Source organism: Bos javanicus, chromosome 16 (assembly GCF_032452875.1).
Source record: "Bos javanicus breed banteng chromosome 16, ARS-OSU_banteng_1.0, whole genome shotgun sequence".
Lineage (NCBI taxonomy): Eukaryota > Metazoa > Chordata > Mammalia > Artiodactyla > Bovidae > Bos > Bos javanicus.
Window position 1 is genome coordinate 50,234,891 of NC_083883.1, and position 20,657 is coordinate 50,255,547.

General features: G+C 61.3%; 1 protein-coding gene across 4 annotated transcripts in view; it reads left to right on the top strand.

Annotated features, from left to right (window-relative positions):
* The window catches only part of MEGF6 (multiple EGF like domains 6), a 101,679-nt gene that overhangs the window by 37,924 nt on the left and 43,098 nt on the right, over window positions 1-20,657 (top strand). For 2 of the 4 annotated variants that reach the window (XM_061382965.1, XM_061382963.1), the window contains exon 5: window positions 10,225-10,347. The exons of the other annotated variants lie outside the window; for them this stretch is intronic. In XM_061382965.1, coding sequence (XP_061238949.1) covers window positions 10,225-10,347 — 123 coding nt within the window. The remainder of the gene's footprint in view (window positions 1-10,224; window positions 10,348-20,657) is intronic. 4 annotated transcript variants of the gene reach the window in all.

Genomic DNA, 20,657 nt, shown 5'->3' on the forward strand with positions numbered 1-20,657 from the left:
GTGCACAGCGTCCAGATGAGAAAGCCTCGCTTTAGCCAAGCCAGACAATAAATCCTGGACCTCCAGAGGCAGCAGAGCAGCGTGGTGGTGGTGGTGGTGGTGGGGACGGTCACCTCGCAGAGCGTCTGTCCTGTGCAGGAGAGGACCCCATGGAACTCCTTAGATGGCAGACTCTCCACGAGCCGGCAGACAGGCCTTGGTGCTCAGGGATTATCCCTGGAGCAGGAGGTACATGGCTTCTGTTTCTCTGGCATCTGCCCCAGCAGTGCCCCTTGGGGAGACCCAGGCGTTCCTCAGAGCCTGAGTAGCATTGGCCCTGGGGACACTGCTTCTAGGAAGCCTCCCAGGCTTTCCTGTCTGTGCCCCCTTCTGCTTGCCCGCTTAGGTCCCATCTCCTTGAGTCCTGGAAGTCTTTCTGCCTGGCTGGCAGGGCCCTGCAAGCAGAGATGCTGTGTCCTCCTGTAGGGTTGGCCGTTGGCAGATGCTTGTGGGAGGGGAGTGAGTGATGAGGGGGCGTGTCAGCCCTCCGGTGAGTGCTGAGCTGGGGTGGGGGCTTATGGGAATTGCACTGGAATGTTCTGGCTGCCCCGGCTGGCGGACTTCTGAACTACACGAGAGAGATAACCACCCGGCCAGGTGGGCCCTGGCCCGGCGGTGGGTTTGCTTACAGAGTGGCTTCTCTCAGTTTGGGGGGCGCCTCCCGGGATGGCCCAACTGGGCGAGATGCCCCCTCCCCGGGCCAAGGGCAAGCTACAGCCTAGAGCAGCATGAAGCACTTTCTCTAACAAAATGGTTTTCATTTTTTTTCCATTTTAAAGGTGATGCTTGCCCGATGACTTAGTTTTCATCTGCTACAGTGACTGACAGCCCAGACTTAGGGGAGTAAGACACATGTGTATCATCTCACTCTTCTGAGCTCACAAGTCCCTGAACTAAAGTTCAGTGCTGGGCAGGACGGGTTCGTCCTGGAGGCTCTGAGGGCACCTGAGTTCCTTAGCTCGTGGCCCCTTCCTTCACGTTCAAGGCCAGCAACGAGGCACCCGCCTGCCCCTGCTTCCCACGGCCTCAGCTCTCTCCAGACTCTCGCTCTGGCCTTGCTCGTCCGCTCATGCTGACCCTGGGATGCCACTGGACCCTCCTGCGTCCTGCAGACACTCCCCCACTGTAAGATAGGCTGATTGGCACCCGTCATTCCACTTTGCCCTCTGGGGATCCGGAGATGGGGCATGGACACCTTGGGGGCCCTGATTTTATTGGCCGGAGTAACTAAAGATTAAACAGAAAAGAACAATGGCAGCCTTGCCAGCCACCTGCAGCAGGCCTGGGGCCTTCTGTAATGTTTTCGCACCCGGGAGCATCTGCATGGTTTATGTGGACTTTCCTCAGGTCGTCGTTACTGGGATGTCCCCTGCTCTAACGGGCCGCCTCTCTGGACCGTCTAGGTTTGGGAAGGTTCCTGTGCAGTAGGTGTTCCTCTCAAGCGTCCTCTGTGGGGCTGCAGGCTGATCCATGGCGGGATGACGTGCTGCCTTCCTGACGGGCCCCGAGCTGCGGAGAGGGCAGTGCCGGGGAACCTGTTGTGAGTGTTGGATGGAGGCAGCGGGCGTCTTGTCTTTGCAGGAATTTCTCCCACCCCACTCACTCTTGCTCCGAGAGGAGATAACTGTATGAGTTTAATCCCATGAGACAGCTTTGGATCTCCCAGTTACCATGGCAACCTTGTAAAGTATGTGTGACATTTTCTGCCCCCGGTTGCTCCTGGTAGGGAATGGGGTCCTCTTTGGACCAGGGTTATGGGCCATCTGGTCTTGCTACCCATACTGGGAACTCTTGGTAGGGTGGGGGGACTGAACATGGACTCATAGGGTGGCCCGTTGGCACGGCCAAAATTGGTGCCCAGACCAGGGAGGCTGCTCCCTCCGTGACAGGCTGAGGCAACCTGGCTCCGCTGGCCACAGACCACTTCCAGCTGGTTCCCTGGACCGCTGGGGTCCTGTCCTTCTGAGTGGGAGGCCCAGGGCAGTGGTGGGACAGCTTTTTGAGGTGGGGTCTTGTTTCAGGCAGTTTGCACATTACCGGTGTTAGAAGGGTGCCAAGCAGGTCCTCTGTGGTAACTGTTCCCTCCGCCAGGGGAAGGGGCGGGTCTGGTTTTGGCAGTGGGCTGGGATCCCCACCCCACCTGGCAGTCTCTCCCCCAGGAGCCAGGAGCCCAGAAGGGAATGTGGTTAGGGAGCTTCTGGGACAAGCTGAGGCGGGTGCCTGGCCCAGCTGTGCTGAGCTGGGGGAGGCGGGAGGAAGTGGAGGGGATTCTGTGCAGCCCTCTGAGGCCTCTGCATTTTTGTAAAGGGCCCAGGGGCCACTAGAACGAGCAGGAGTCCAGCCTCTGTTGTCGCGGGCCTGGGTCTCAGACAAGGCCCTGGGGCTATGCAACTTCGAACTTTCATTTCTGACCCAAATGGAATTAAAAATGCTGATGAGGCTCAGTCCTCTCGGAGAGGGTCTGCTGGATCCCCTGGCTTTGCGTCCTTCTCCCGTTTTAGGAATGAGGACTCCAGGGCCCAGAAGAGTTTTGTGGTGGGTTGTGTTCACCCAGTGGCTGAGATGCCGAGCCAGCCCAGACCCCCACCATGTCCTGGGGACCCCCGGCCTGTTCTGGGTGCCACCCACCCAGCTTCTGACTGAGAGGGTTGGAGGGTGAAGGGAGGCCCCCTTCCTGCACTGCTGTCCAGGCCTGGGTCTGGGTGTGGGAGCGATGCGGCTCTGACCCGCGGAACCCTGGCTGGTGGAAGAGGCAAGGGGACACCCACCCCTCAGGCCTCATGAGACAGGGTGGGCCCAGTGACACCTGTTTTAGCTCCAGTGACACTGATGTCAGACTTGTGGCCCCAGAGCCAAGTGAGGACACATGTCTGTTGTTTAAGCCACAAGCTCTGTGGTCCTTTGTCGCGGTAGCCAAGACATTCTGCCAGCACCTCTGACGGTGGCCCGACACCCTGGGGCTCTGGCCTGGCTCCTGGTGAATTTCCCCTTCCCCTGGGTCAGAGCGAAGGCCCGGCCTGCAGCGCTGCCCCCAGCCCACCGTGGATCCCTCCTCCTTGGCCCTCCTGGCTTTCCCAGCCTGGCACCACTGGGAGCCACCTTCTCCCCCACGGGCTGGTGGTGAGGGCCGAGCCCAGCCTTGTGTTCATCACTGCTCTGTGTATCCCCTGTGGCATCTGCCCCCCAAGGCTGGCTCAGAGCCCCGCAGGGGTCTTGCCTCACCTGTCTCAGGAGCCAGAACCCCTGCCCACGACACAGAGTAGGTGCCTGGGAAGGGGGTCTCTGTGCTGGGGCAGGGTGCACATGCTCCAAGGCAGATCCAGACCTGTGCAGACCGGGGCGCTGAGCAGACATGTCAGCCCCAGAGCAAGCTTGCTCAGGGAGCCCCACTTGTCCCCTGCCCACTGTGTGGAGGGGCTGGTGGGACATGGGGTGGGGGTAGCATCCTTAGGGAGAGAGACTTGGTGGGTCCGGGCAGTGCATCCTGCCCTAGGAGGGGGCTCCCCATGCCGGTCCATCTGTGCTGGTCACGGGGATGCCCTGGACACTCCTCTTCCTTCAGGGGGGCCAGGAAGGTAAGGAGCCGCCTACCCCTGCCTGGGGAGTTGCCTTTCCAGGCCCCTTGGAGCTCAGGGCTGCCCCCCACCCCCACCTCCAGCTCCTCTGTCTCTGTTCCTGTAGCCCCATGTTGCCGACTCTGGTCCAGCTGATTCTCATCACTCGTCCCAACTGAGATTTTGGGAGCAGCCCTGGCCTGTCGGGTGACACCTGGCTGTAGGCAGGGAGGATTTTCTTGGCCTCCTCGGCAGGCAAGGCCTTGTAAATCCTGGCTCCGACAGGTAGCCTGCAGCCTGGGTGGGCGGTGGGAGTGAGGGCTGACTGTCACACAGAGCCGGCGAGCCAAGGCCTGGCCAGGTCCCCGCCTGGTGGGCTGGGCGGCCTCCCCTTGTGTGGTCTTGGCCTCTGTTCTCAGGGTGAAACTTCCTTATCCTCACAGGTTGGGTGGGGGTCCCTTGGCCATGCCCTGCCCTGGAACCACGTGCCTTGTCTGACCTGCTTCACACCTGAGGGGCTCCCAGGCCCACCATCGGCCTCAGACCAGGCCAGGTTTGTCCCAGAAGGGACCAGGTTCCCTCTCGGGTTCCTGGCTCCTGGGAAAGAGACTGCCAGGTGGCTGTTTGAGTTCACTTCATCTTTGCTTTGCCCTACCTGGAGAGCCCCAGCCCTGCACTCAGGCTGCTGGCGGATGGGCTGGGGGGTGTAGAGGGCATCTCTCTCGGGCGGTGGGCCCCTCTCATTCCCCTGGGAGACTGGGGCCTGTGCTCCTCAATCTGCATCCCTTGGTCACCAGGTCTGCTGAAAGGTCAAGAGCTTCCGAGCCCTCGTCCAGCCTGGGTGGCTGCTGCGGCTTAGGGCCTTTGTAGAGTTGCTGCTGCCGGAGGGAGGGCCCTGTGCTGGGGCCAGCGCTGTCCAGGGGCTGGGGCCTGGGCCCCCGTTCCTGCTGTAGCAAATCCCTGGAGATGTGTGTGCAGCGTGGGGGCCGGTTTGAGGAGCGCTTTTTGGGGTGAAATCTGTGTAACACAAGATCGACCCCTTTGCAGCATGCAGGTCAGTGTCATCGAGCACACTCACAGTGCTGTGCTCCTGCCTCCTGCATTGCCCTGTGGACGGGGCGGTGAGAAGAATCGAGAGCCAGCTTTGGGTGTCAGCGTCCACACCCCATGCTCACCAGAGGCCTGGTGTGGGGGCCAGAGGCCTCTCCGAGCTGCTGCCTCGCTCCAGAAATGGGAGGAAACTCAGTTTCCCTGGACCCCACACCCCCTCCCTCGGGTTGGGGGTGCTCCTGGGCTGATCATCTAAGAAGCCAGGGTTTCAGGGCGCCTGCCTCCTAAGCACTTACTGACACTTCCTGGAGCAGAACGCCCTCTGCCAGTGACCAGATGGGCCTTGGCCACAGCTCCAGGCCAGGGCTTGACCTTCGACCTCCTGACTTGCCTGGGCTCAGTCCACCCCTTCGACAAGCTGGAGCATCAGCCTATCAGGTGACCAGGCCACTGGGCTTTCAGGGCACACCCCACCCCCAGACTGGCTTTGTGAGCAAGAAGGGTGGTCGGTCCCTGGATGGTTTTCTGGGCTGTGTCATCATCCCTGCACCATTCCAGTCTGTGTCTGACAGCCGGGAGCTGGGATGGGCTGGCCAGCTGAGTCACTTTCAGGGAGGGTGGGGGCTGCAGGGAGTAGCTGTTGGAATCTGTTTCACAACAGTGGTGTTGGAGAAGACTCTTGAGAGTCCCTTGGACAGCAAGGAGGTCAAGCCAGTTCAATCTTAAAGGAAATGAGTCTTGAATATTAATTGGAAGGACTGATATTGAAGCTGAAGCTCCAATCCTTTGGTCACCTGATGCGAAGAGCTAACTCCTTGGAAAAGACCCTGATGCTGGGAAAGATTGAAGGCAGGAAGAGAAGGGGGCAACAGAGGATGAGATGGTTGGATGACATGAGTTTGAGCACACTCTGGGAGATAGTGAAGGATAGGGAACCATGGTGTGCTGCAGTCCATGGGGTCATAGAGTCGGACACGAGTTACTGACTGAACAACAACAACAATGCCCTGCAAGCTGATAGATCATTCTGGAAGCAGGAGGATTGTGCTGCAGCTGACCTGGGCCAGGACTCCCCAGGGTCAGCTCCCAGAAATCCCAGGCAGCCCCAGTCTCCACACGGAGGCCTGGAACCCCACACGCCCCAGTCTTGGGTCAGGAAGGAAAGGTGGGGTGGGGTGCCTCTCTGTCTCTCCTTCCTGGCCCCTCTGCTGCTTGCCTCCCCGGGGTTTCAGCTGAGGCCCAGCTGCTGGCCTGCTGAAGTTCCCCACCCCAACCTGGAGACTGGCCTGGGTGGGGGTCATTGCTGGCCCTCCCTTGGCAGGGCTACTGACTGTCCTGGGGTACCCACAGGACCCACAGCTGCCCCCACAACCCTGGACTGCCCCCAACCTGAAAGATCTGCTATTTATTTTGGTTTCTGAATCATCCATACTGATTCATACAGGATTTAGGAAGTCTCACTCAAAGAATATTCAAAGTATGAATGTGTTAGTTGTGTCCGACTCTTTCCAGCCCCATGGACTGCAGCCCATCAGGCTCCTCTGTCCACAGGGATTCTCCAGGCAAGAATACTGGAGTGGGTTGCCATGCCCTCCTTCAGGGGATCTTCCCAACCCAGGGATCAAACCCAGGTCTCCTGCATTGCAGGCAGATTCGTTACCGTCTGAGCCACCAGGGAAGCCCCCCAAAATGTTCAAACTACTGTACAATTGTGCTCATTTCACATGCTAGCAAAGTAATGCTCAAAATCCTTCAAGCTAGGCTTCAGCAGTACGTGAATCAAGAACTTCTAGATGTACAAGCTGGATTTAGAAAAGGCAGAGGAACCAGAGATCAAATTGCCAACATCTGTTGGATCATAGAAAAAGCAAGGGAATTCCAGGAAAAAAACATACTTCTCCTTCATTGACTACACTAATGCCTTTGACCATGCGGATCACAACAAACAATGGAAAATGCTTAAAGAGATGGGAATACCAGACCACCTTACCTGTCTCCTAAGAAACCTGTATGTGGGTAAAGAAGCGATAGTTAGAACTGGACATAGAACAATGGGCTGGTTCAAAATTGAGTAAGGAGTACATCAAGACTATATATTGTTACTCTGGTTATTTAACTTATATGCAGAGTACCTTGTGCGAAATGCCAGGCTGGACGACTCACAAGCTGGAATCAAGATTGCCGGTAGAAATATCAACAACCTCAGATATGCAGATGATACCACTCTAATGGCAGAAAGTGAAGAGGAACCAAAGAGCCTCTTGAGAGTAAAAGAGGAGAATGAAAAAGCTGGCTTAAAACTCAACATCCTTCAATTAAAAATAAATTTATTTTAAAAAGTGAAAAAAAAACCCTCAGCATTCAAAAAACTAAGATGCTGACATCCAGACTCATCACTGCACGACAAATAGATGGGGAAAAAGTAGAAACAACGACAGAGTTTATTTTCTTGGGCTCCAAAATCACTGTGGACAGTGACTGCATCCATGAAATTAAAAGACGCTTGCTCCTTGAAGAAAAGCTATTACAAATCTAAACATCATATTAAAAAGCAGAGACGTCACTTTGCTGACAAAGGTTCGTCTAGTCAAAGTATGGTTTTTCCGGTAGCCACGTACGAATGTGAAAGTCAAACAACAAAGAAGGCTGAGCACCGAAGAATCGATGCTTTCAAACTGTGGTGCTGGAGAAGACTTGAGAGTCCCTTGGACAGCACAGAGTTCAAACCAGTCTATCCTAAAGGAAATCAACCATGAATATTCATTGGAAGGACTGATGCTGAAGCTGAAGCTCCAATACTTTGGTCACCTGAAGCAAGGAGCCAACTAATTGGAAAAGACCCTAATGCTGGAAAAGATTGAGGGCAGGAGGAGAAGAGAGTAACAGAGGGTGAGATCGTTGGATGGCATCACCGATTCAGTGGACATGAGTTTCAGCAAACTCTGGGAGATAGTGAAGGACAGGGAAGCCTGGCATGCTGCAGTTCATGGGATGGCAGAATTGGACGTGGCTTAGTGGCTGAACAACAAAGCAACCCCTTCCCCCCAGGTACCCAGGAGGCACAGGAGGTGGGGGGCACCTATCTTTACAAGTTCATTCCACTGCTGTGTGGGCTAGATGCTGGAGTTATGGCAAGGAGCCAACAAGGTCAAGGCACTGTGCCCTTGAGGCGTGGGTCCCGAGGGGCTGAGGGTACGGCGGTGCTGGTCCATGGATGCTGTGAACTAAAAGCTTGGCCTGTGGCTGCTGGGGGAGTCAAACAAGTGCCCATTCCTCTCCCCCACCCCCACCACCCCAGCAGGGACTTGAACCTGATGTGCAGTCTGGGTGGTCCTCCAAGCTCTCCCCTGCCCTGACTGGTGGGTCCCTTTCCTCTGTATCTCCCCCTCTCCCCAGTTCCAGCCGTGTACAGGGCAGGTGCTTAGCAGAGGGGAGCCTGCTGAACCTGCCCAGCCCATCCCTGGCCCTGGGCAGGGTCACCTCCTTCTCAGTCCGCATTGCCATTGCCTGGGGACAGTGCACAGGGAGGGCCAGCCCCCTGCCTGCTCTGCTTCTCTCCAGGAGGCCCTGGGGGTGATGCCTGTGCAGTAGTCACAAGGCATCCTGTGGCCCCCTTCCTGCCAGCCTTGGCTGGGCCCTAGAACCCCGACTCTAGGGGGGCCCAGCCCCTACACTGAGGCCAGCACGGTCCAGCTGCGAGCAGATTCAGGGGCTGAGCAGCCTTCCCAGTGCAGAGACACAAGGGACTCAGCTCGGTGAGGCGGTGGAGGTGGATGCTCAGCTGAGCTGAGGTGCCTGGCAGGGAGATGCTGGGGGCAGGGGGCAGTAAGGGCCATTCAGACCTGGTTGGGCACCTGTAGGATGGCATCCAGATGCGGCTAGAGGGACACAGCAGGTGCCATTGTGAGTTCCAGACCCTGAGCGTCAGCACACAGGCCCTTTCTGTGGGTGTGGGAGTCCTGGAGGCTCCAGGTCACATTGTCCTGGTCACCAGCATCCACAGGGTCAGGGCAGGGTGCAGGAAGGCAGCTATAAGGCTGACTCCACCCTGGCGGCAGTGCCCAGCCCCTGGGGACCCTGCCATGTCAGCAGCTGCCAGAGGGCGTCTGCCCTTTATTTGCAGCCCCACCTGGCTGGCCTCTGCCCTGCTAGCTGCCTGGCTACACAGCCCGAGTATCAAGGTGGGCCCTGGTGGGGAGGGGTCTTGCACCTGGCTGCTGCCCACCTGAGAGCCTGGCCCCTGTGCCATCTCCCCAGGCTAGTCTGCTGGGGAGACCCTGGGCACCCAAGCTCTGACCCCCGGGCTGGGCTGAGCGTGGACTGGCCCTGCGTAACTCTCTAGGAATTCCCAGAAAATTCCCAGTGTTAACCCCGCAGGCTGGGGCTCAGGGTGACATTCCAGTGCCGCCTTTCCCGTGGGACCTTGGCCGCCCCTGCAGCCTGAACTTGGCTCGGGGTCTCCCAGGGACCCTCCCAAGGACATGCCAGTGGAGAGGGGAGCTGAAGATGTCGGTGGCTTGGGCTTGGGCTTGGGGACTGCAGCCCAGGCTGGTCTGGGCCTTGAGCCTCCAGGCGGGGGTGGCATTTCCAGCAACTGCTCCTTGTGGGCTGTCCTGGCATCTGGCCGTCCATGGCTTGTGGCTCCTGGGGGTCTCCGCTTGCCTCTGGGTCACATTCCCTATGAGATTGGGGGACCCCCTGCCTTTGATGTTGGGGTGCTGGGAGGACAGAGCTGGGCCCCCTCAGACCTCGGGCTTGCCGCACAGCAGGGGGCTGGGGGCGGGCATAAGGGCCTGGGCCCCTTGTCACCCTATGCCCAAGAGGTGTTCTGGAAAACGAGGCACCCGAGTCCCCCGGGCCCCGGCTGGGTCTGTGGGGCCACGGTGCCACCAGCCCCTCGTGGGCATCCTGGGCACCCCCGGCCACATTCCTTGTGGCAGGGGAAGTGCTACCATCCTGCACCCACAAAGGCTGAGCAGAGGACAGGGGAGCTGTGGGCAGCGTGGCCTCATCAGTGGGGTCTCCGCCTGCTCTGCCCTCCATGCCAGAGCCCAGTGGCATTCCCCTACTCCCCAGGCCTGACTCACATGCCACAGGGTCCCAGCAGACAGAGTGGGGGAGACCTAGGCGGGGATGGGGGCGCATGGAGCCCACTGCCAGGTCTCAAGCAGCTGTGGGGTGACAGTGGGGGCCTCTTCCTGGCCTCCATGCTGGGGGATGCCTGGTTTCTCTGGCAAACCCACAGCTGGACAGAACACAGGGGCCATTCTCGGGGGGACGCAGGCAAGCGAGGATGGCTCCTTAGGGAGCAGGGCCCATCCTGTGCCGAGCTGTCCCCAAGGGACACTCCTGCCAGGTCACACTGGGACACCACAGGACCACAGGTGCTGGGCACGGGGAGGGACCTGGTTGGCGGCGCGGCCCCCCAGCTGCTGGATTGACTCGGCGGGTCCCTCTCTCCTGAGGCCTGTCTGGAGGGGTGAGGTTTGCCCATCTCTGCCGGGCCTCGTCCTCCAGTGTTGTGGGGTCCTGAGCTTCCTCCTGCCCCTGTGCTGGGCTCACCCGCGTCTCCCCCTCGCAGATGTGAATGAGTGTGTCACTGGCAACGCAGGCTGTGAGGGTGAGTGTCACAACACCGTGGGGGGCTTCTACTGCCGCTGCCCGCCTGGCCGCCAGCTGCAGGGAGACGGCAAGACCTGCCGAGGTAGGTCCCCGGCCCGGCCCCGCGCCCCCGCCCGGGTGTGGCCTAAGCATCCCTGCCCTGACTGCTCCTGGGCTGCCTCCTCCCCACCCCTGGGCTGCTCTGCTGAGGGCCCTGGAGTGGCGCCCAGCTCCCTGGGGTCCTCCCTGCCCGACTGCTCCCCTCACCTTTGGGGAATCCACGTTTCCCCCAAAATGAGCCTCGGTGGGTCAGAGAGCCTGATGTGGGTGGAGGCACCCTGGGTGCCGTGTTGGGGAGGGAGATTGCTCTGCTCGCGGGTAGGGAGAGGCAGGTGGTGGGTCGGAGATGCAGCTGGGGAGGGTGGGCGGGCAGTTCGCAGGCCCGAGTATAGCTGCATGGCCCCTGAGAGGGTCAGAGGGCAGGCTGTGTGCCTGGGCGGCATGGGGACGCTGGGGGGCACCCTACCCCTGCAAGGGCTTGCTGAGCCCAGTCTGGAAGTGGTCACCAGCTCTGGGCCTGTCACAGCTCTCTGCCATCACTGGCAGGCTGTCAGCAAAACCAAGAACAGACAGAAGGAAATTTCCTGGATTTGGGGAGAGAGGAACAGATTAGCTTAGCATTGAGGCTGGGAGAAGGCAAGGGGTCGGGTGGAGGACATGCTCTCCCTCCTTGTCCCCACACTCCCACACCTGCGCTCCCCCACCAGGCCCCTGACCCCAGGGCCCGGTTGGCTGCTTGGCCCCTGAGTTCATACAGGGTGGGGGCTGGCAGGCATCTGTGTTCCCTCCCCTGAGTCATGTCAGACAGCCGCTGTCATCCCCCATCTCTCCGAACTTCTTTTCCCGACCAGAACGCTGTCTTTGGTTCTGCCAGAGACCAGCTGTGAGCCATCCCTCAGGGTAGGGGTGGTGGCAGGATCACAGCCCACTGGACTGGGGATCTGGGAACCGGGGGGAGTCTGCCCTGGCTGGGGTGTTTTGCAAACTGTTCTGGTTTCCAGCATGTCTTCATTGGAGGGGAGAAGGGTGGAGGCAGCAGAGAGGTGGCTGACCTGTCACTCACAGCCCAGGACCTGAGGACCTTGTGCTTGTTGGGTGACAGGAGCACAGACCTGTCACAGACAGAACCAGTACCAGACAGAACCAGACCATGTCACCCACCTGCGTCCCGGTTTCCCCTTCTGTGAATGGAGCCCCGCTGGGCTGGCAGGACCTTCCACGGCCCACAGTCCCACCCCAGGGCACACTGAATGCAGGTGGAGTTGGGGGTGGGAAGGAGTGCCCCTTCCTGGCCCCGTGTCCGCTCTCCTGCCAGTGCCCCCTGAAGTGGGGGTGGCTGCCCTGATGTCGGGAAGGCATCAGGGGCCTAAAACCTGCCAGGCCCTTGGCAGTCTCTCCAGGAGCTCAGCCCCCTTCACCCACTCTCAGCCTCCTGGTCTCCATGAGCTCCAGGGATGCCGGCACACAAGACAGAGCAGCCCCCAGCATGTGCTCCCGCACGGGGGTCTCCTGGCCTTCCACCCACTGCAGGTGCCCCGGGGTGAGGGTCCTGCTCCTGCCACCACTGCCGCTGGCGCACTGCTGACCTCGCAGCCTCTCTGAGCGTTTCCAGCTCTGTGGCCTACAGATAGGGCTGGACACGGGTTTCCCGTCCCTGACCCTTCTGGCCCTCAGTCCCCAGAGTCTGCGGGTGTGCAACCCAGCCCCTTGTCAGTGCCCAGGAAGTTCCGGGCCAGGGCCTGGGGGGCATGTTGGGGCTGCCCCAGGGCTGGGCGTCTTCTGACGTGTGCTCCAGGCCGCTCCGTGCTGACCTGGGGCCCAGTGGCCAGGAGCAGTCCTGGAACACAAGTGCACAGCTTGGCCACTGGCTGGAGCCCAGCTCAGGGTCAGCAGGCCCGGTCTTGATGCCTTCCCTGGAATTCCTTGATTTAGAAGGTCTCAAGGACAGGTGGGCGAGATGGTCGCCACCTGGCAGTTGGCTGAAGGGGGGGTACTGAGAGGACCAGAAGGGGGCCAGTCAGGGGGCTGCCCTCACCCTGGCGTGCCCACCCTTGCCTCGCTCCCGGCCCCTCCCCAGCCCCCTGGGAGCTCGCTGACTGGCTCCGCGTGTTTGGGATGGCTGAGGCTCCGAGTCACCGCGTGGCTGAGAGCGCTCTGCCGAGAGCCAAGCGCCTGCTGTTTTCTCTGTCCCTCAGCCAGCCCCCGCCGCCCCTGAAATCTCAGCTCTGGCCAGTGATCGGGGCTCTGGGGGCGGCCAGCCGGCTGAATGTGAGCAGAGCGGACAGGAAATCAAGATGTTACTGTGGAGGACAGGCCAGCCCTGGCCTCTCACACACAGGGCTGCGCGCCGAGTTGCCGGTGGGGTGAGCCTGGAAACCGCCCCAGTGATTGATCGACGCTGTGAAACACCGAGCGCTGGTGCAGGCCCTGCCCGAGGGTGGCCTTGGCCCCCACCCGGGGGGCAGCACCAGATCAGTGTGTCTGTCGTGTTCTGGGGGGGCATCGATGGCAGGAGCCCTGCTCCCTTCTCCTGGGGGGGCACAGGTGCTGGGGAAGGGCGCATTGCCAGGTGATGCTGTAGCCCACTGCTGCTCCCGCAGCGTCCTCGTAGGGTACGTCCTCTGACCGGTGCCCGCCCTCCCTCCAGACCCACGGGCAGGTGTGCTCAAACCTGTGCTTTATGAGGGAGGTGGGTCTTGGGGAGAAACGTGGACCCCACTGTCCAGCTCCCGTCCCAGCTGCCGGGGCCCTGAGCTCCTACCCAGCACCGCCAGGCTTTCCATGTCGGCCCCTCTGGGGAGGCCCCTCCAGGGCCAGACTCCAGTGTCAGCCTCAGCTCAGCGCCTTGGGGCGCTCTCAACTTCAGTCTCTTCCTCTGGAAAGTGGTGCCGACACCCTTGGCTCCTAGGATCCCTGAGAGGACTCAGCGCTGGCAGCAGGCTCCCTACCCCTCAGGGACTGCTGGGGGGCATGAGGGAGGGAGATAAGGGGGGCCGCAACCTGAGCCGAACCCCCCTCACCCTGGCCTGAGGCCATGAGCCCTTCACCCCAGCCTCACTGCCTCCTCTTGAGCAAGGTCTGCAGGGACTAGCCTGGAGATCTGGGGCGGGGACCAGGACCTACATCTAGGGCCATGATGGGAATCAGAACCCCCAGGGGACCCTGGCAGGTCCTTGCCCTCCCCAAGGCACGTTCCCCCTCCTCACTCCTTCTGGCCATGCTGGCTGGGTGGATGCTGAGTCCCTCAGTGAGGTGGGTCCTTCCATCAGGCTGGGTGGTGTTGCCTGAAGGTCTCAGAGACCTTGCTGTGGGGAGGGGTTTTCGGTCCCATTGTGAGGGGGAAATTAATCTTGTCGGTTGGAGAAAATCAGGGTGTCTCCCTGGGATAGACTCCAGGGGTTGGGGGGGGGGCGCCTCCCAGGTCCAGGCCTGAGGGCCAGCCTTCCCTTGGTGCTGAGGGTGGAATTCTTCCTGAGCCAGTTCCATGGTTCCCACCCCTCCGCTGCTCCCTCCCTCCAGGAGGTCAGGAAGGGCTGGGAAACTGGCAGCAGGTGACTCTCCGGGTAGGGTGGGGGTAGGGGTGGGGGGCTGAGTGGGAGTCCTCAGTCCAACATGAAAACGGCTGGCTCTGGCCTGGGGGCTCAGCATGTCCCCAATCCCCACTACTCCTTGGCTATGGGGCGTCCAGTGCAGAGTTAGGGTCTCTAACGGGGTGTCTGTGAGAAGCTCATGGAGGGGTCAAGGCTTTGAGAAAGTAGAAGTGCCCTGTACTCCAGCCCCCCGGCCCAGGCTTTGGCGTCCGCGTGGTCCCCACCATGACTGACCCTTCTCAAGAGGTAAAGGGCCTGCTCCAAGGCCTTGCACTCAGGATGGTGCGGGCTGCGCTCCTCACCCTGTCTGACTCGGCTGTTGCCACCGGCTCGTCCCGCCTGGGTCCGGGTGGGAATGCAGTTGAGCCTCGTCCGACCCGACGGGGATCCTCTCTCACACTCGCTCGGGCCGGCTGCTGCCAGGTCCCGTCTGTCCCCAGGGAGAGTCAGGAATGTGGGAAGTGACGTGTCCTGATTAGGAAGCCCCTGGGGCTCCCGCCTGGGCTGGGAGGGCCGTGGGCTGACCCGAGCCAGCTGTACTGTCCTGCGGCCGTGGGGGTGGGGGTAAGGGGAGCCGCTATGGACTCTCATACTGGTGCCCTGGGCGGAGTCCACCTGCACTTCCCTGGGCCCTTTGTGGGGGCTTTCTCTGAATCTCCTGCTGTGGCAACCCTAGATGGCAATGCCGCCTCACAGGGGTTTCAGAGCCTTTAGTGCTAGGAGGACTTTTCACTTCCTGGGGACCCAGCTGCCTGAGTCAGGAGAGTGGGGAGGGCAGCAAGACTCTTGTGGGGATGTGAAGAGGTGTCTGGCCTGCCCAGCCTGCACTCCATGCCGGGTTCTGGCTGTAGCCCTACACACCAGTCTGCTCAGTGTTCACATGGCCCCATGGTCCCCAGTCTGCTCAGTGCTCACAGCGCCCCGTGGTCCCCATCTGCTCAGTGCTCACAGGCCCTGTGGTCCCAGGTCTGCTCAGTGCTCACGGTGCCCTGTGGTCCCGGGTCTGCACAGCGCTCACAGTGCCCCATGGTCCCCATCTGCTCAGTGCTCACAGTGCCCCGTGGTCCCAGGTCTGCTCAGCACTCAATGGCCCTGTGGTCCCCGGTCTGCTCAGCACTCACACGGCCCCGTGGTCCCGGGTCTGCTCAGCGCTCACATGGCCCCGTGGTCCCCATCTGCTCAGCACTCACATAGCCCTGTGGTCCCCGCTCTGCTCAGTGCTCACATGGCCCCGTGGTCCCCATCTGCTCAGCGCTCACAGGCCCCGTGGTCCCCCGTCTGCTCAGCGCTCACATGGCCCCGTGGTCCCCCGTCTGCTCAGCGCTCACAGGCCCCGTGGTCCCCCATCTGCTCAGTGCTCACATGGCCCCGTGGTCCCCGGTCTGCTCAGCACTCACATGGTCCTGTGGTCCCCGCCTGCTCAGCGCTCACAGCGCCCCGTGGTCCCTGGTCTGCTCAGGGCTCACAGCGTCCAGTGGTCCTCATTTTGTGCAGAGGAGCAAGAGGCTCAGAGAGGGCAAGAGTGCATTCAGGTCACACAGCTGGGTGCAGCGGATAAAGCCCAGAGTGACGTCATGGGCTCCCCTGGCCCCAGGTCCCACCGAAGCCAGTGCTCAGGCCCGTCTAGGGGTGGCTGCCAGCCTCTCGGGAGCTGGAGGACCTGGAGGGGCTGCCTGCTCACTCCACACAGCTTGCACTAGCAGTGTCCAGTGCAGAGTGGACATCCACAAGTACCTACCGAGTGACCTGCCCCTTCCAGACGAGACCGAGGGGGGACGCCAGCTGGTGGGCTCATGGCACTCATGTGGGCTGAGCAGCCCAGCGTGAGTCAACTTGAGCCTTCAGCGTGCAAAGCCCTGGCCTTATTCCTGCGAGGCCCGGGATCTGGGCCTTTCCAAGCCAGGCTGTCTGGCTGGCTGTGCTCTGGACACGAGTGAAGAGCCTGGCCCCAGCCGCGGTCCCTTCAGGCAGGATGGCAGCGTTTCCGAAGAGGCAGCTGTCCTAGGGCCTCCGCTGTCAGAGGTGGTGAGAGGTTGAGAGCTGTCTTTTCCCAACTCTGGCTCACTCGTCCCTCTCATGAGCTGATTCTGGCAGGTATGTCTCTGGTTAAGGCCAAGGCAGGAGACAACAGCCCTCAACATCAGCTGTCAGAGCCAGCCGGTGACAGGAGAGAGGCCCACCCCCTCAGGCCTGCCTGGATCCCCGAAGCCCAGGCGGAGGCCCCAGGATGGGCAGTCTGCAGGCATCTGCATGGTCAACATCTGGGTGCCCATGGCTGCCTGCAGGACTGGACATGGGATCAGAAAAGCCAATTCTCTCCCTGGGCTGTGACCTAGAATAGGTGTGACCCCCAGAGGCCACAGTCCTCAGACTTGGGGCTCAGTGGGAGGAGGCAGACACATCCTAAGAGTGAACCCCACAGTGCCCAGGACCCTGTGGCTGGGGCGGCTGCCATGAGGAGGACCAGCAGAGAAGATGGGCTGGGGGTGCCCCAGCAGAGGAGTTAGCTGGATTGGGGGGCCCCTGGGCTAGGGAAACGGAGGCTCCAGCAGCCCCTGTCTTCCTGTATCCCAGGGGTCCCAGCTCTGCTCCCAGTGGTCCGGGGGCTGCAGCTGAGAGATGGGGGCAGTTCAGGCGACTCGGAGCTCACAGGGGCCTGCAGCCTCAGGAAAGCAGGTACTTCCCCATCTCTGTGACTCTTGAGAGTGGAAGCAGCCCCTCCTGGCTGGGCTGGAGGCGGGCAGGCAGGATGAATGGGGAGGGGTGGTTCAGGCCCTCGTTGCCTGGCTCCGGGGAAGGCGGGCCCCTGCCCTGCCTCTGTCTGGAGGGTGGGAAAGTTCTCGTCCATCACCACTGGTCCCAACAAGCCCTCTTCCCTCGGCGTCTGGCCTCCTGATTAGATTCTCTTGCTGTCTGTGTCTCTGGGCTGCCTCTTGTCTCTGTCTCTCCCAGCGGTAATGAATCTGGACCTTCCTGGCCACACCCTTTATCTTTTCCAGCTTCCCCACCCCCACCCTGCGAGGTTGTTGACCTGGTCTAGGCCTCCACCTCCATCTTCTCATCTCCTCTCTGCTCCACACCCCGCTGGGCAGCTGGACTCCTGACCCCACAGCACCCTCATCCAACCCCCCAAATCCCATGGTCAAATCCCATTGCTCCCCGGGGTCTGGCCAGAGCAGCTCTGGGTGGGACCAGGCAGGGAACCTGCCCCAGAATGCAAACGGGAGGGTGTTCCTTCTGTCTGGTGAGGAAACAGTAAAAAAGATCCTGCGAGATGCTTGTAATGATGAGACGTGAGGGGCTGGTTCAACCCTGGTGTAAAGGTTTCGTGTGGGGTGTGGGCGTGGGTGCTCAGAGTGGGGATGGGAGGTCTGGTCCCGTGGGTTAGAAAGTGCACTCTGCACTTGATGTGGACGGCGGCCGGCTTGGACCTCTATCTGTGCAGTAGTGGCCCCGAGGACTCAGGGGTGCCGTCGGGGCCTCAGAGGCAGGAGCAGCTGTGGCGGCTGTGGCGGCTGCAGCCTGGGTACCTTGGGAGGTGGCGAGTGCTGGCTAACCTGGGTACCTGGCGGGACCTGGCTGCTGCCTCCACAACCCTGGTGTTCTGTGAACAGATTGGCCTTTGCGACAGGGGCAGCGGAGGAGTGACCATGGGGGCCGGAAGTGGGCCGTCCATTTGCTGGTGTGTTCAGACCTCCTGGGTGCTCGCTGTAGGCCAGGCCCAGGCCCACAGCTTTGGCTGGACCTCTTGTCTGGCACTCACCCTCTTGGGCCTTTCCTGCCTCTGAACCAGCAGCCCTGCATCTGCCCCCAGAGCTCTCCAACAAACCATCTTTACGTCCCGCCCAGCACGTGTCCGAAGGCCACCTCCTCCAGGAAGCCTTGTCACTGCTTTCAGGGACTCCCTTCCGCTGAGTACAGTTTGAGCCCCGGGGCTGTCCCCTTCTGTAGTCATTGCTCCCCGGCAGCTCAGTGTCCCCCATGAGAGTCAGGCCTCAGGGGCTGTGCCCGTGGTGGGGCTCTCAGTGTTGCAGGGCTCAGGTGCCCCCAGGGTCAGACCTGGCCTTACCCTGACCTTCACAGGGCTCAGGCCACTGCGTGGAGGCAGCAGAGAGCCACAGAGGGGACCTCGTCATGTGTGCACACACATGCACACATATGCGGGGGCCTCCAGGGAGGCTCGTGTCTGGCCTGCTGTGGGTGCCTCGGTGGGGTAACCAGGCCTTGGTTCCCTGGCACAGGGCAGGGTCTGCCCTCGCCCTCAGCCGTCTTGTCTCTGGAGGAGAGTACGTGTGGCAGTGACTGCTCTGCCCTGAGCTCTCCTGGGGCGTTCGTGCGTGCGTGTATGTGTGTAGAGCGGGCCTGGCCCCAGCCCAGGGCAGATGCAGCCAGGAGCGGCAGCTGGGCTCTCGGAAACAACCGTGGTTTCCATTTTCCTTCCTTTGGCTCAGTGAGGGCCCAGGGTGGGTAATGAGTTTACCATGAGGCTGACGCCCGGACGACTCTTGGAGGCCAGGCCCGGCCTCCGCTCCCAAAATAACACTGCAGGGGCGGCCCTGGGACAGGGGGTGGAGGGACATTCTGGGGGTGGTTCTCCTGGGCCTGCATGGGGCCACAGTGGACCCCAGCTAAAAACTGCCCTCCTGGGCTGCGCTGGGCTCTGGCCATCTAGGTTGGAAGCAACCAGGCAGGACATTTGTCCCCTTGGGGGACTGGGAGGTGGGGAGGGGGACTTTTGGGCTGAGAGGCCTTGAGTCCCCAAAGGCAGATTGAAGAAACCTGAAAGGGGGGCCTCCTTCCAGCACCTTCCTGGCCTTCTCCCCTGCGGCAGGGGGCCATCTGATCGCCGGCCAGTCCCTCTCATGGCCCCATTGCCCCTCACAGCCCCCAGATGGCTCCCACACTGCTTTCTTGGCCATCTGGGTCCTCCAACCCAGCCTCTGCCCAGCGCCCCGAGCCTTGCAGCCTGTCACATGAGACTTGACTTCAGCAGGAGGTGCTGATGGAGGCAGGGCCCCAACCTGTAGTTCCCCTACTCCCCACCAGCTTGTGTGGCTTCATTCTGGGTCTGCCTGTCCACCTGTGAGAGGGCACAGTCTGGTGCCAAGCCCGTAGAGTGCCCGGTACAGAGGGCAATGTAGGTGGTCAGTGGGTGGCCAGTGACAGCTACCCCATCCAGCATCCACTGTGCCCGTGGACTGTCACCCTCGAAGAAGGGTATCTTGGCATCAGGGCGGTGACCTCTCGGGCCTCTCTGAGAGTCTCTCCTCTCTGTCACACACACAACCCCACCTGCCTCCAGAGGATTTAGTTCCTCCTGAGAAGTTTAGTTTCTCCCCACCCCCCAGCCAGACAGGAAGGGTCAGGGACTCCCCCCTGGCCTGGGGTGGGGCGTGGTCTCTTCCTGTCCCACTGGAGGGCCTTCTTGTCCCGTGTCTTGGGGCCTCCTTGTCCTGTGTCCCTAGGAACTTGGGTGGGAGACACAAGGCCACCCCCCAACCCCTGCAGGCATCGAGTGCTCCGAAGCCCAGCCAGGCTCCCCCAGCATCTGCTCTACAACCAGAGGCCAAGATGACCTCCCTTTCAGCAGGCTGGCAGAATGCCACAGGGCAACCTGGGACCTCAAGAGGCCTCCTGGAGGGCTTCCTGGAGGAAGTGTCCATAGCACCAAGGGACAGATACCACAAGTGTAGGGAGGAAATGCGCCTTGTTCTGCTTCCTGCTGACCCCAGGGACATGGCAGTCCTGCCCCTGAAGCCCCAGTTCAGGGGTCTAGGGTGGGACGGGCCCAGCACTAAGGGGGAGCTGTAGCTTTGCGGGGGCAGCATGGGGCCCTTTCTCCAGCCTGGGTCCTGGCAGAGGAGCTCGGTGGCTGCCTAGTTTGGAGAGAAAAGCTGGAGCCGGCCTGACGGGTTGGCGGGGGGTGGTCCGCTCCTTCTGCTGACACATAGACATTCCACTGGGCAGAGACACCAGCCCAGTCTCCGCATCGGGAAAGCATTTCCCAAACAGCTTCCAGACCACAGCTGCGCGCCTGGGTGTGCTTGGTGGCAGCAGGGAGGCCAGTGGGCCTTGGCTGTGGTGACTGGCCGCCATCACGCTGTGCCCAGCCTAGTGGGGATGGAGGCCCAGAGCCATAGAACCCCCACCCCGGGTCCTTTAGGGAGGTGCTGCCCGAGCTCATCACGTCACGAGTTGTCTCGGGCTCAGCTGGGCTGCTGGGGAGACAGCTCTGCCTCCTAGAACCGGGTTCTGCCCAGAGCGGGCACTCAGGTCCTCGCTGAGGGAGAGGAGCAAGGGAGTGAGGGCTGAAGGGAAGGAGGGACAGGCCAGCTTCAGGGGAAGCAGAGTTGGCAGTGGTGGCTCTCGGGGGAGCGGGCTGGGGAACTTTGCAGAGAAGGCCTCTTGGGATTGGCACTCAACAGATGTGTAGGAGCTCGCTGTTTGCGGGTCGGAGGAAGAGTGGGCATCTTGGCTGCTGTGGAAGCTGGGGCGCTGGGAAGGCCAGGCCACCCACGAGGGATGGAAGAGCCAGGGCCTGGAGCCAGCGCCTCCTGGAAGTGCTGTGCCCAGGGTCCACGTGGAGAGCCCTTCGGTGGCCTGGGCTGAGGGAGCCCAGCACTGAATTCTGGCCGACAGTCCGGGGCCCTGTGGTAGGGGGCAGTGAGAGAGCAGGAGAAGCACCACAGGTCCACTGCCTCCTCTGGGCCTTTGCCCCCCCACCACCACCCAGAACCCACTGGGCACCCCCGACAGAGCCTCT